This window comes from Ranitomeya imitator, chromosome 5, assembly GCF_032444005.1.
Source record: "Ranitomeya imitator isolate aRanImi1 chromosome 5, aRanImi1.pri, whole genome shotgun sequence".
Classification (NCBI taxonomy): Eukaryota; Metazoa; Chordata; class Amphibia; order Anura; family Dendrobatidae; genus Ranitomeya; species Ranitomeya imitator.
This window is the reverse complement of record NC_091286.1, coordinates 565,341,607-565,355,917: the sequence shown is the minus strand read 5'-3', so window position 1 is coordinate 565,355,917 and position 14,311 is coordinate 565,341,607. Positions and strand designations below refer to the sequence as shown.

General features: G+C 46.0%; 1 protein-coding gene across 7 annotated transcripts in view; it reads left to right on the top strand.

The window, feature by feature from the left end:
• Nucleotides 1–14,311, top strand: part of SNED1 (sushi, nidogen and EGF like domains 1) — a 335,409-nt gene that overhangs the window by 95,515 nt on the left and 225,583 nt on the right. For all 7 annotated transcript variants that reach the window (XM_069727726.1, XM_069727731.1, XM_069727729.1 and 4 more), the window contains exons 5-7: nucleotides 12,087–12,212; nucleotides 12,359–12,472; nucleotides 12,633–12,746. In XM_069727726.1, the coding sequence (XP_069583827.1) occupies nucleotides 12,087–12,212; nucleotides 12,359–12,472; nucleotides 12,633–12,746 (354 nt within the window). The remainder of the gene's footprint in view (nucleotides 1–12,086; nucleotides 12,213–12,358; nucleotides 12,473–12,632; nucleotides 12,747–14,311) is intronic.

The window sequence follows — 14,311 nt, the reverse complement described above, 5'->3', positions numbered from 1 at the left end:
GCAGTGTGGGATTTATCAATAACCCCCATTGTGGTGTAAAATACAGTGAAAATGGATAAATAGAAACTTAAGTGGTTCAGATCACAGTGAAGTCATCGATTTTTGGCCAATGTGAAATGCCCCCCAATATATGTGATTAATAACTAGACATGTTGAAAACCAAAAAAACTATTTGATTACTTTCATTGTTTGTAAAAAATTTACGGCATGTTTTGTGATTATTTTTTTTCTATATACTCTCACTGTCCTGATGTATGCCAATTGTAGAAGGGATACAATTCTAGCTGTCTTCTAGCTGGACATAAAAGGCACAAGACACATGTGCTCTGCCTCTTTTGCCTCTTTTGTATGGCCTGGAATGATGATGGACCCACTTGGCTTAAGTATACTCTGTATCCCCTTTTCTTAATAGGCCCAGTACTATTCATTAGGGTTAGCTAGCCATAGGTGGGAGGGCTGATATTGTATGTGTGATTTGGGTAATCGGGCAGTTAATTGTGGGTTTTTATATTTTGTGATATCACTGGTATATTTATAGTCGCCAGCTTGGGTATAAATATATATGTATGTTATAGATTGCAGACTTGTGTGTGTGTGTGTGTGTGTAATAAATACCCTTTCTCTATCGCCTCTCATTGGGGTACACAGGAACCATGGGTGTATGCTGCTGCCACTAGGAGGCTGACACTATGCACAAAAAAAGTTAGCTCCTCCTCTGCAGTGTACACCCCACCGACTGGCATTATGCACTTCAGTTTAGCTTGGTGTCAGTAGGAGGTGGACACGGGTCTTTCATTAGACCCGTATCTACCTCAATGTGCATTGTTTTCTTACAAGTTTCCGGAGGGATACAGGGTGAACAGTCACACCTGTAATCCCACAATGTGGACTATGAGTATGGCGTGTACTGCCACCCCGTATCCTCATAGATCCCTCAGCAGGACCATGATCCTAGCACACAAGCGTGCTCAGAAGTCCGGTCCTGTCTCCGTCCCCACCCACTCGCCCACTAGAGCCTGTCGGTTGCGGAGACGAGGACGTCCATTACAGCTCCCTGGACGTCTCATTCTTCTCAGGTTAGTAACTCTGTGGGATGTTTGAGGTGAGTATTTTCCCCATCCCATCCCATTCAGATCTTCAAAGGGGATGTTTTATTGAAGGGTCGAAGCCCGTTGCATGCGAGCAGCTGCACACAGATGTAGGGGCCTTTTTCAGCTGCATGGGCCGGGATCGCTTTGTCGCGCGGCGGCTGCGCTTCTTTCTCTCTGCCATGCCGCTTCCGTGGCTGCAGCCGCTCTGTCTCCTGTTCCACGCCGCTTCGTGCTCCTGGGGCTGCGCCGATCCGGCCACTCTCAGCGGCTGCAATGCCATTTGTTCCAGCGCGGTGGCCTTGGCAGGCTGCCGTGCCGCTTCCTACCTGCGGCGCACTGCTCCGGCGCCGCGGTCTTTCACTGGCGGTCGCCGGCCTCTAATTTAGGCCCGGCTTCTGCCCGGGCCTACTTCCGCGGCCGGGACTTCGCCCAATTCCGGCTTTCATTGGGCGGGCTTTTCTCCCGCCCGACAATCTCTCTCCCTTTCTCCACCCACCGGCGCCATCTTGGGACTCCTGAGCGCACGTCCAACTCCACATCTGCAGTTTGGCGCCACATCTCAGTGGTCACCATCTGCGGTTCCCACTTCTCGGATAGCGGCAGGAGCTCATATCGCTTTCCTGCCTAAAGGGCTACTTCTCACCGGAGGTCCATTCCGCAAGCCGGACAGCTTCCTCCACCTGGAATCAGTTTTCGTCTGCCGTGAGTAGCTCTGCACTGCAGACTGACACTCCCCTCTGCTCCCCCGGTCCCCTAACCCTCTTGCATTTCCTTCAGGGACCCTTCAAAATGTCTTCCTCTAAGGAAGGCCGCTCTCGTCCTCCTACTTCTTCCTCTTCTTCATCTGCCTTAGTCAAATTCCTTGCATGTTCGTCTAGTAGCTGCAAACTTCCCTCAGATCAGTCCTCTCCACTCTATCAGGCCTGCAGCAACCCGATTGTGCCCACCGCCCAGGATCCCCCGACCGCCCCACTTGAGAGTGATACCCCCACCCCAGGCTGGGCTTCCTCTCTGTCACAATCGATAGCGGATCTAACTCGGGTGTCTCAAACTCCGGTGTCCGTGCTTGATCGATTTTCTCTGCAGGATCCCGTAGTTGCCAGCGGGTCACATGAACCTCCGTCCGAGCCCTCCATTATAAGCCGCAAAAGGTCCAGACAGGAACGCCGGTCCGAGTCTCCATCTCGCCACACGGTCCTTCGCTGCGGTTGGCTTTCTCCCGGTCCTCCTCCTCTGAGTCAGGCGAGGCGTTCTCTGATGCGCCCTTGGAGGATATTTCGGAGCTGGATTCTAACCAAATCGCTACCATGAGGGATATGGTTCAGAATCTCATTGGAGCGATAAATCAAATCTGTGGCATCAAGGATTCCTCTACGGAACCCGCAGACCAGGCGGTTTCGTTTAGACGGGCTAAACCACCTTCCAAGTTTTTCGCTCCTCACCCTGAATTCGAGAAGATCATGAACAGAGAATGAGAGAATCCGACCAGATGTTTTCAGAGGGGAAAACGCCTTGGCGGTTTATATCCTTTTTCTCCAGAACTTACTGCCAATTGGACTGTTTCTCCCTCGGTGGATCCCCCAGTTTCCAGGCTGTCCACCAACATTGTGCTTCCACTGTCCGGCGAAGCATCTCTGAAGGATTCTAACGATAAAGTCATAGAATCCTTTGCGAAGTCAGCCTTTGAAGCGGCTGCAGCTGCTCTATGCCCAGCTTTTGCTTCCACTTGAGCTTCAAAATCCATATCCAAATGGGCCAAACAATTTCGTCGAGGCATTCTGGACGGGGCTCCACCCGGACACCTGGCGGAGCTTGCCAACCAGATTTCTCACGCGTGTGAAGACCTGGTCTCTGCTTCTCTGGATGCCGCGTCTTGTGCGGCTCAAGCGTCCAGCAATGCTGTTGCCAACCGCCAGACCGTTTAGCTCAAGGCCTGGCAGGTGGACCTGTCTTCCAAAAAGTCCCTTACCAGCCTGCCTTGTCAAGACTCACGTCACTTTAGTTCTAAGCTGGAACAAATCATCAAGGATGTCACCAGGGGCACAAGTTCTCTTCTTCCCCAGGCTAAACGTTGTTGCCCTCCTCCTAGACGGCAATTTCGGTCTGTTCGGCCTTTTCGTCGCTTCGAGGCGTCAAACTCCTTTTCCCAGCAGCAACAGAGGCCACAGGCACGTCAAGAGAAGAAGACGTATCCTTTAGACCCACTCCTTCCTGGCGCTCTTATTACTCCCAGGGTAGATCCTCCAGGTCCAGGACTGGAAGATCCACCTCGGCATGACTCTCGGCAAGACCCCAGCCCACTTCCCAGGCTGGGCAGCGGTCTCCTCTTCTTCTTCAGGGACGTCTGGATCTCGTCAGTAGAGGACGCAGGGGTCAGGGAAGTTGTATCCTCGGGATACAAAATACAGTTCGTTTCACAACCCCGGGATCATTTCTTCGAATCCCGACCTCCAAGAGACCCCGCTCTAGTTCCGGGTTTCTTCGCAGCCATCGCTTCTCTCCTCAAAGCCGGGATAATCCTTCCCGTCCCGGAAAAAGAACGTTTCACCGGTTTCTATTCAAATCTTTTTGTGGTACCGAAAAAAGACAGCAAGGTTCGTCCCATTCTGGATCTCAAATTGCTGAACAAGAGAGTTCGTCTGAGTCACTTCAGAATGGAATCCCTTCGTTCAGTAATTGCTTCCATGGAGGCTCAGGAATTTCTGGGCTCCATAGATATTCAGAACGCTTACCTCCATGTCCTGATATTCGCGCGACATCTCAGATTCCTGCGCTTTGTAGTGCTCCAGGACCATTTTCAGTTCATCACCCTGCCGTTCGGTCTTGCAACCGCTCCTAGGGTTTTCACGAAGATCATGGCGGTGCTGATAGCCATCTTGAGGGTCAGAGGCCTGGTTCTGTTTCCGTACCTCGACGACATCCTCATCAAGGCTCTGACTTTTTCTCAGGTTCACGAAAGTCTGTCCATCGTCCTCGACACCCTAGCCTGCTTTGGGTGGCTGGTCAACCGGAAGAAGTCCTGCCTTTATTCTTTCTCAGCGCATTGTTTTTCTGGGCATGCTCTTCAACACTCGTCAGACCAAGGTCTTCCTTCCAGAAGACAAGAGATCCATGCTTCGTCGGGACGTACGCTTGCTCCTGGGTCCTCGGTTTCCCTCCTTCCGATCGGCCATGAAGGTTCTGGGGAGGATGGCAGCAACATTGGGCTTCCCTTAGCCCAATTTCACTCGTGACCTCTTCAGCAGGCCATCCTGTCTCAGTGGGACAGGTCTGTCTTCTCCCTGGATCGTCCGATCTGACTCTCTCCCCGGGTCAAACAGTCTCTCAACTGGTGGCTGACGTCACCTCTCATCTCCCAGGGCAGGTCCTTTTTTCCAGTTCACTGGCAGGTGGTGATGACGGATGGGCCCCTGCTCAGCTGGGGCGCGGTGTTTTGCCACCTGACTGTTCAGGGTCGTTAGTCGGCGCAGGAGTCTTCTCTGCCGATCAACGTCCTCGAGATTCTGGCCATCTTTCTCTCCCTTCGTCACTGGGAAAGGATTCTCAGGGGTCTACCTATCCGAATCTAGACGGACAATGCCACGGCGGTGGCATATGTTAACCATTAGGGGGGGACTCGGAGCTCCTTAGCCTTGGCCGAGGTATCCAAGATCCTCCTCTGGGCAGAGGCAACGGTTACGGTGATATCCGCGGTGCATATCCCCGGCGTGGACAATTGGGCCGCCGACTTCCTCAGCCGCGAGGGTCTCGGTGCAGGGGAATGGTCCTTGCATCAGGACGTCTTCCATCAGATTTGTCTTCGATGGGGGACTCCGAACGTGGACCTCACGGCGTCCCGAATGAATAGGAAGGTTCGTCTCCAGATCTCACGACCCTCTCGCAGTGGGTGTCGATGCTATGGCCATTCCTTGGTCGCAGTTCGTGCTGTCCTATCTGTTCCCACCCCTTCCCCTGCTTCCCAAGCTGTTGAAAAAGATCAAAGCGGAAGGGATGCCAGTCATTCTGATTGGCCCAGGAGAGCTTGGTTTGCGGACATCGTCAATCTTCTCACGGACGCCCCCTGGCGCCATCCAGACAGGCCCGATCTGCTGTCTCAGGGTCCGTTCTGCCACCCGAATTCTCGGTCGCTCAGTTTAACGGTGTGGCTCTTGAGACCGCAGTTCTAAGATCGTCCGGCCTTTCGGACCGGTTGATTCACACCATGATCCAGGCTCGGAAGCCTTCGTCTTCCAGGATCTACTATCGTACCTGGAAGGCTTACTTCCGTTGGTGCGAGTCCAACCGCGTTTCACCTATGTCCTTTTCCCTGCCTTCCATTTTGGCCTTCCTTCAGGCAGGACTGGATTTGGGCCTTGCTCTTAGTTCCCTAAAGGGCCAGGTTTCTGCGCTCTCTATCCTTTTTCAGAAGACGTTATTTTCTCGGCCACAGGTTAAGACCTTCTTTCAAGGAGTAGCCCATGCTCTTCCTCTGTACAGGGCCCCTGTGGATTCATGGGATTTAAATCTTGTGCTGGAGGTTCTAAGGGGTTCCCCCTTTGAGCCTCTCAGGGAGGTTTCCCTGTCAGTTCTATCTTGGAAGGTGGCCTTTGTGGCCATCACTTCTATCCGCCGAGTTTCCGAGTTGGCGGCCCTTTCTTGCCGACCTCCTTTCTTGGTTATCCACCAGGACAAGGTGGTCCTCAGGCCTCCGCCTTCCTTTCTTCCTATGGTGGTTTCCACCTTCCACCTCAACGAGAACATTGTTCTACCTTCCTTTTATCCAGCTCTGACTTATCCTCTGGAGCGATTGTTGAACAAGCTGGACCTCGCCAGGGCAGTGAGGATCTACCTGGCTAGAACGGCCGCTTTCCGGAAAACGGATTCGTTTTTCATCATTCCTGATGGCACGCGTAGAGGCCTGCTGGCTTCCAAGGCGACTATTGCTCGCTGGATCAGAATGGCAATTTTGGAGGCTTTACTGGGTCAAGAACAGAGTGCCCCCTCCTGGGATAAAGGCTCACTCTACCCAGGCAGTTGGTGCCTCCTGGGCGGTGCACCACAGGGCTTCCGCCCTACAGCTTTGCAAAGCGGCAACCTGGTCTTCCATCCACACGTTCACCAAATTTTACAAGGTCCATACCTACGCTTCGGCGGACGCCAGCCTAGGCAGAGGGATCTTGCAGGCGGCAGTGGTGAGTCCCTGACCTGATGGAAGTCTGTTTTTCCCTCCCCAGGGACTGCTTTGGGACGTCCCATGGTTCCTTTGTCCCCAAATGAGAGGCGATAGAGAAAACAGGACTTTTGGTTGCCTACCGTAAAATCTGTTTCTCGGAGCCTCCATTGGGGGACACAGCACCCTCCCAATGTTTTTCAGTTTCTGTTGTTCTGTGTTCTATGACTGTTCTCATGGTTATAGTTCTCACGTTTGTGGTTATTTTTCAACCTTGTTGTTTTTCTCCTACTGCTTTCTCACTAACTGAAGTACATAATGCCAATCGGTGGGGTGTACACTGCAGAGGAGGAGCTAACTTTTTTTGTGCATAGTGTCAGCCTCCTAGTGGCAGCAGCATACACCCATGGTTCCTGTGTCCCCCAATGGAGGCTCCGAGAAACAGATTTTACGGTAAGCAACCAAAAATCCTGTTTTATTGTTACACTGTTTTGTCTGTTAGTATATAGCATAAGGAAAAGATAACATTGAGGCGCATTAAGTGGATATTAATTATTAATAGCCAAGTTCGGCAATAATAGTTAATATCGGACTTCAATAGAGGTGTAGGGAGCGTTCCTCTTTTGGTATCCATAAGTTTCAGTATTATTAGAGGGAGATCCCTCTCCTCTAACAGTGGCGAGCCAGCCAGGAGGAGACTGTAATAAAACCCAACACCACTTTGTCCTGTCATTTTCCTCCTGGTCATTATTTTATATATATTGAACTGTTTATGATCTGCAGGAGGACCAAAAGACTGGACACCCAACTGCACAGAAGTCAGGATGAGCACCATTAACTCAGCCGGGTGATGGGGGTTAAGGACATAAGAAAAATCCAGTCCTTTACCCCGAATCCAATATATTGTCTAGTAATTCCATATGTGTGCATATAGACACTTTAGGAGTAAGTCCAGGACTACCCGTACATTGACATACTCAGTAAGTGTGTTCATGTGAAGGTGTTCATGCATTTACAGCCAGTAGATAACTCCAACTGTACGTGGATCAATGATCTTCATGTGCATTATGGATCAGTAGCAGCCATGCTTTTTTAGCTTAAGTCTCTATATGCATTATGGAATTGTAATATATGTGTTGTGTGAGTGGGGAAAAAGAGTGAGGTTCTCTAGGGACAGGTCCCCACAGCTTCTAAGTTATTTGCCACTTTAACCCTAGCAATGGTGAAGTTCGTAAGGGATGGATTGAATGTCGGTAAGAATTAGATGTTGTTCTTCCTGCAGTCTACTTAGGTATTGTGACATCACTCCCTACTCCAGAAATTCTGACATGCCTAGTAAAGATCTGCATATCTATCTATGGAGGAACCTCATCAACTATCTTCAATCAAGAATAAAGGAGAAGTGCCTGATGGAAGTAATGTCTGATGCATGTCTGATAAAAGTGAAGTCGTGCCTGATGGAAGTCGTGCCTAATGGAAGTTGTGCCTCCGCTACAAAAATGCCATGAGGCCCATCTACAGACTGTGACACCCAGCAGTCTCATCCAGCCAGATTTACTCAAAATAGAGTAACGGTGAAGTCTGGCAGGGTGAAGGGTATGCACAGTATGATGCTGGCTGACCTATCGACTGTAAGGGTGAAGCCATTCCAGAGTCTGACCAGTAAGACGGCATTGGGATAGGCCGACACATGAAGACCGGTAACGACATGACCACAGAGATTATACATAGCAAAAAGACTTTGATAACAAAAGACTTTGATTTTGACAACAAAAAGACTTTGATTAAGATCCAAGAAAGAAGAAGAAGGTGTACTCTGTGGATAGAGATGTGGATTACTGTGAACAGCAGGGAAGAGCTGATGGCCAAGTGGAGTGTGGATGATGTCTAGGTACCTAAGTGCAGAATTATACTTCATTCCATCCTGAACTGTCACTAGTTATAAATGGGGTTGAGTAGGCAAATAAATCCCAGCACAAAACGTCCCTCAAATTTCATTGTCGTGTTCTCGACAACATGGGGAATGTAGAAGAGAAGTGCTCCAAAATGTATATTTTTACGTAGAGATGTGTTTAGTGATATATAATTCCCCCACATGTGCTCAGTAGCCCCCTCCTCAAGCTGGTATATTAGGTTTCATTTAGGACTTGTGAATGTACCTTTGCCAGTGGACAATAGACTTGTGACCTCATCCCCACACACCTGGGGCTGGACAATAGTCAAGTTCGGCGATAATAGTTATAGTATAGCCATAGTATATAGCACAGCCACATAGTGTATAGCACAGCAACGTAGAATATAGCACAGCCTACATAATATATAGCACAGCAACGTAATATATAACACAGCCCATGCAGTATATAACACAGCCCACGCAGTATATAACATAGCCATGTAGTATATAGCACAGCCACATAGTATATTGCACAGCTACGTTGTATATAACAGCCCACGCAGTATATAACACAACCCACGCAGTATATAACACAGCCCACGCAGTATATAACACAGCCCACGCAGTATATAACACAGCCCACGCAGTATATAACACAGCCCACGTAGTATATAGCACAGTGACATAGTATATAACACAGCTCACGTAGTATATAACACAGCCCACGTAGTATATAACACAGCCCACGTAGTATATAACACATCTCACGCAGTATATATCACATCCCATGCAGTATATAGCACAGCCCACATAGTATATAACACAGCCCACATAGTATATAGCACAGTGACGTAGTATATAACACAGCCCACACAGTATATAATACAGCCCACGTAGTATATAAGACAGCCCACGTAGTATATAGCAGTGTGGGCACCATATCCCTGTTAAAAAAACAATTAAAATAAAAAATAGTTATATACTCACCTTCCGGCGGCCTCCAGATCGAGCCCAGGCCTTTAGCGATGCTCCTCGCGTCGCTTCGTTCCCAGTAATGCCTTGCGACAATAACCCGTGATCATGTAGCGGTCTCGCGAGACCGCTGCGTGATCTCAAGTCATTGTTGCAATGCATTCTTGGGACCGGAGCGTCGCGAGGAGCGGGAAAGTGCAGCGGAAGCCGGAAGGTGAGAATATAATGTTTTTTTTTTTTTTTTAATTATTTTTAACATTATATGTTTTTACTATTGATGCTGCATAGGCAGCATCAATAGTAAAAAGTGAAGCGGTGTTTAAATCCCGAACCAATATCACTGACGTAAGTACCCCTTAGACAATTATATATATAGAAGATACATCCCCAGCAAAGGTCATGCTATCAGAAACAACTTTCAAGCCATTGTCAGGTATATGAATGAATACAAATGCTCAAAATAAATTAAACTTGCTTACCCATGGTATGCCTGGACCGCAAACAATCCTCTCCTTGCAGCCCCTGACCCACATTTCGTATATGGCTGCTTTCACAGCCCTGCACCTCTTGCATGTTTTTCCTTGTCTTTTCTTTATACAGGTCCTTCTCAAAAAATTAGCATATAGTGTTAAATTTAATTATTTCCCATAATGTAATGATTACAATTAAACTTTCATATATTATAGATTCATTATCCACCAACTGAAATTTGTCAGGTCTTTTATTGTTTTAATACTGATGATTTTGGCATACAACTCCTGATAACCCAAAAAACCTGTCTCAATAAATTAGCATATTTCACCCATCCAATCAAATAAAAGTGTTTTTTAATAACAAACAAAAAAACCAACAAATAATAATGTTCAGTTATGCACTCAATACTTGGTCGGGAATCCTTTGGCAGAAATGACTGCTTCAATGCGGCGTGGCATGGAGGCAATCAGCCTGTGACACTGCTGAGATGTTATGGAGGCCCAGGATGCTTCAATAGCGGCCTTAAGCTCATCCAGAGTGTTGGGTCTTGCGTCTCTCAACTTTCTCTTCACAATATCCCACAGATTCTCTATGGGGTTCAGGTCAGGAGAGTTGGCAGGCCAATTGAGCACAGTAATACCATGGTCAGTAAACCATTTACCAGTGGTTTTGGCACTGTGAGCAGGTGCCAGGTCGTGCTGAAAAATGAAATCTTCATCTCCATAAAGCATTTCAGCCGATGGAAGCATGAAGTGCTCCAAAATCTCCTGATAGCTAGCTGCATTGACCCTGCCCTTGATGAAACACAGTGGACCAACACCAGCAGCTGACATGGCACCCCACACCATCACTGACTGTGGGTACTTGACACTGGACTTCAGGCATTTTGGCATTTCCTTCTCCCCAGTCTTCCTCCAGACTCTGGCACCTTGATTTCCGAATGACATGCAAAATTTGCTTTCATCAGAAAAAAGTACTTGGGACCACTTAGCAACAGTCCAGTGCTGCTTCTCTGTAGCTCAAAAGTGGCTTTACTTGGGGAATGCGGCACCTGTAGCCCATTTCCTGCACACGCCTGTGCACGGTGGCTCTGGATGTTTCCACACCAGACTCAGTCCACTGCTTCCTCAGGTTCCCCAAGGTCTGGAATCGGTCCTTCTCCACAATCTTCCTCAGGGTCCGGTCTCCTCTTCTCGTTGTACAGCGTTTTCTGCCACATTGTTTCCTTCCAACAGACTTACCATTGAGGTGCCTTGATACAGCACTCTGGGAACAGCCTATTTGTTGAGAAATTTCTTTCTGGGTCTTACCCTCTTGCTTGAGGGTGTCAATGATGGCCTTCTTGACATCTGTCAGGTCGCTAGTCTTACCCATGATGGGGGTTTTGAGTAATGAACCAGGCAGGGAGTTTATAAAAGCCTCAGGTATCTTTTGCATGTGTTTAGAGTTAATTAGTTGATTCAGAAGATTAGGGTAATAGGTCGTTTAGAGAACCTTTTCTTGATATGCTAATTTATTGAGACAGGTTTTTTGGGTTATCAGGAGTTGTATGCCAAAATCATCAGTATTAAAACAATAAAAGACCTGACAAATTTCAGTTGGTGGATAATGAATCTATAATATATGAAAGTTTAATTGTAATCATTACATTATGGTAAATAATGAAATTTAACACTATATGCTAATTTTTTGAGAAGGACCTGTATAAACCTTGATAGTTTATGTCGTATATTTATTTTATTATACATTTCTTTTCTAATAAAGTTACAATATCATTTTTGTCTTTTTGGTGGTTTATGACTACTTTGATTGTCCAAGATAAAGGTTTTGGCGGCTGACAGCACAACTGACCACACAACAGGTGAAGGCGGATGCTCGTCCTATTTCCACTAGAGCCAAGTGGAAGAGTACATACCATCGGTTGAAGTGAAGGACAGCATCCAGTGAGGGTGAAAAAGATTCTTCTTTATTAAGCCATAAGTGCCAAAAATGCATTTTTGGCACTTATGGCTTAATAAAGAAGAATCTTTTTCACCCTCACTGGATGCTGTCCTTCACTTCAACCGATACTTTAATTGTCCATGCAGTTTGTTCTTTTCGTTTATAATAAAGTTGCATATGCCACATTGTATGTTTTTTTTTTTTATGGAAATCTATGGACACCTTTTTCCCCTGTGTCCTGTACAGAGCGATATTTTTAAGCCTTCAATCAGAGATTCTTACCTAACTGTACCTATGATAGAAGACCTTTAAAGTTTTATGTCCACGGCTCATCAATAGACCAATTTCTCTTTATGGTAACAGACTGGTCAGTTGCTCTAATGTGCATTGCTTCTTGCTAAATGTATGGGATTAAACTATACACTGTTTGCTTTATAATGAGAAACATATTGGTCTGCACAGGAGCTGTAGACACATTACTGTAGGATCCTTTAAGTTATGACTATTTTTTTTATTTTAGATGCCTTTGAGCAATACAAATTGACTTTTATGGGTTTTCTTTCAGCCTCTGTTTGCTGGACTTTGCGCCCCTGTCGCAATGGGGGCAGATGTATTGATGACTGTGTCACTGGGAACCCTTCATACACATGTTCCTGTCTAAGCGGCTTCACCGGAAAACACTGCCAGATCGGTAACAGATGTCACCATCTTGATTTTTTGATAATATTTTTTCATTTGTAACGCTCACTACAAAATGAAACATAACTATATAATAAATCTACAAAAAAGACTGTACTTATCTTCCACATTCTTCGGTATGTCCAATCTATCTTGCAGATATGGGAAGATGCTTCTCCCAGCCATGTCAGAATGGTGGCACCTGTGTGGAGAAACCCAGATCCTTCTCATGTATATGTTCAATAGACTTTACTGGACCATTGTGCGAGACCGGTAATTCAGAACTGGTTCTTTAGTTAAAGACATGTTCCACACTGTATCTTAGAGCTGTTACCGTTCTAGATATCCTTTCTATGTAGTAGTGCTTTTCTTATTCTTCTGACATTAAAGGGATTTATGGCAGTTTAGTTCCTGCCTGTTGTTTTTATCCTAGAGGTATCGCCCTGCACTGGCAAAGAATGCTGGAATGGAGGAGTCTGCCATGTTTACAATAGGATTGCAGTGTGTCACTGTCACCCAAGATATACAGGCGAGCAGTGTGAGACAGGTAAGCAAAGTGAAGTGGTCAATGAGCAATGCTATATTAATGTTACCATAGAACATGATAGACAACGACTTGGGGGGAATCCTTGTTGGGTTAACTGATTGGCGCTGTTACATAATGGTTTACACTATTCTAATATTTAGCCATACTAGCTTTATTTTGCTATAATTTATTAAAAATCTTTGAAAGATGCAAAATCCTGCTAGTAGAATTTTGTTTCTATGAAAACAAAATGTTCTAGACTACAGATATAGAAAATAGTGATAAGAGAGTATACTCCTTATTCGAAATTTCCCAAGCTTGTTCGGGTGGTCTCCCGAGTATTTGGGAGTGCTCGGAGATTTACTTTATGTCGACGAAGCTGCCTAATTTGCAGCTGCTAGACAGCTTGAATACATGAGGGGATTCCCTAACAAACAGGCAACCCCCACATGTATTCAAGCTGAATGTAGGTGAATGTAGGTGAAACATGTGTATGAGCATTGCATTTGATTTTCAGATGTGATTGATTGTGATTTACCTATGCAATCCATATGAGACTAAACCAGTTTGGTATTAATCACTGAATGAAAGTTTGGACACCCCTGTTGAAAATTACTATTATTTTTTGTGAACAGTTAGGCAGGTTGCAGGTTAAATCATCTCTAAAATGCCTAATGTTAAAGATGACACATTTCCTTTATCTGTTAGACAAAAAAAATTTCAGATTTTGTTTTAAAAATTACAAAAGGGAAAAAGGGCCGATGCAAAAGTTTGACCACCCTGCATGGTTAGTACCTAGTAACACCCCCTTTTGAAAGTTTCACTGCTTGTAAACGTTTTTGCCAGCCAGCCAAGAGTCTTACAATGGTGTTATGTTTGTATCAAGAATTTGTTGAAATTTCATTGAATCCAATCTTCCCTCTACCCATGAAATGTTCCCCAAACCATTAGTTGCAGCACAACACAAAAGCATGATTGATCCACACCCATGCTTAATGGTTGACAAGATTTAATTTTCCTGAAATGCTGCGCCCTTTTTTCTCCACATAAACCATTGATTATTGTGGCCAAAGAGTTCTATTTTAACCGCATCGGTCCAAAGGACTTATTTCCAAAATGCATCAGGCTTGTTTAGATGTTCTTTTGCATACTTCTGATGCCGAATTTTATGGTGAGGATGTTGATAACTCTTCCATGAAAGCCATATTTGTGCAAGTGTCTCTGAACATTAGAACAATGACAATCCAGAGTCTGCAAAATCTTTCTGAAGGTCTTTTACAGTCAAGCGGGAGTTCTGATTTGCCTCTCTAGCAATCCTACTAGCAGGTCTCACTGAAATTTTGCTTGGTCTTCCAGAACTTCTCTTGACCTCCACTGTTCCTGTGTACCATTTCTTAATTACATTTCAAACTGAGGAAAGAGCAACTTGAAAACGTTTTGCTATTTTCTTATGGCCTTCTCCTGCTTTGTTGGGCCTCCACCATTTTCATTTTCAGAGTGCTAGGCAGCTGCTTAAAAGAACCCATGGCTGATTTTTTTTGGCACAAAGTTAGAGGAGGCTTGGTTTTTCTGAAGCTGGGAAATTT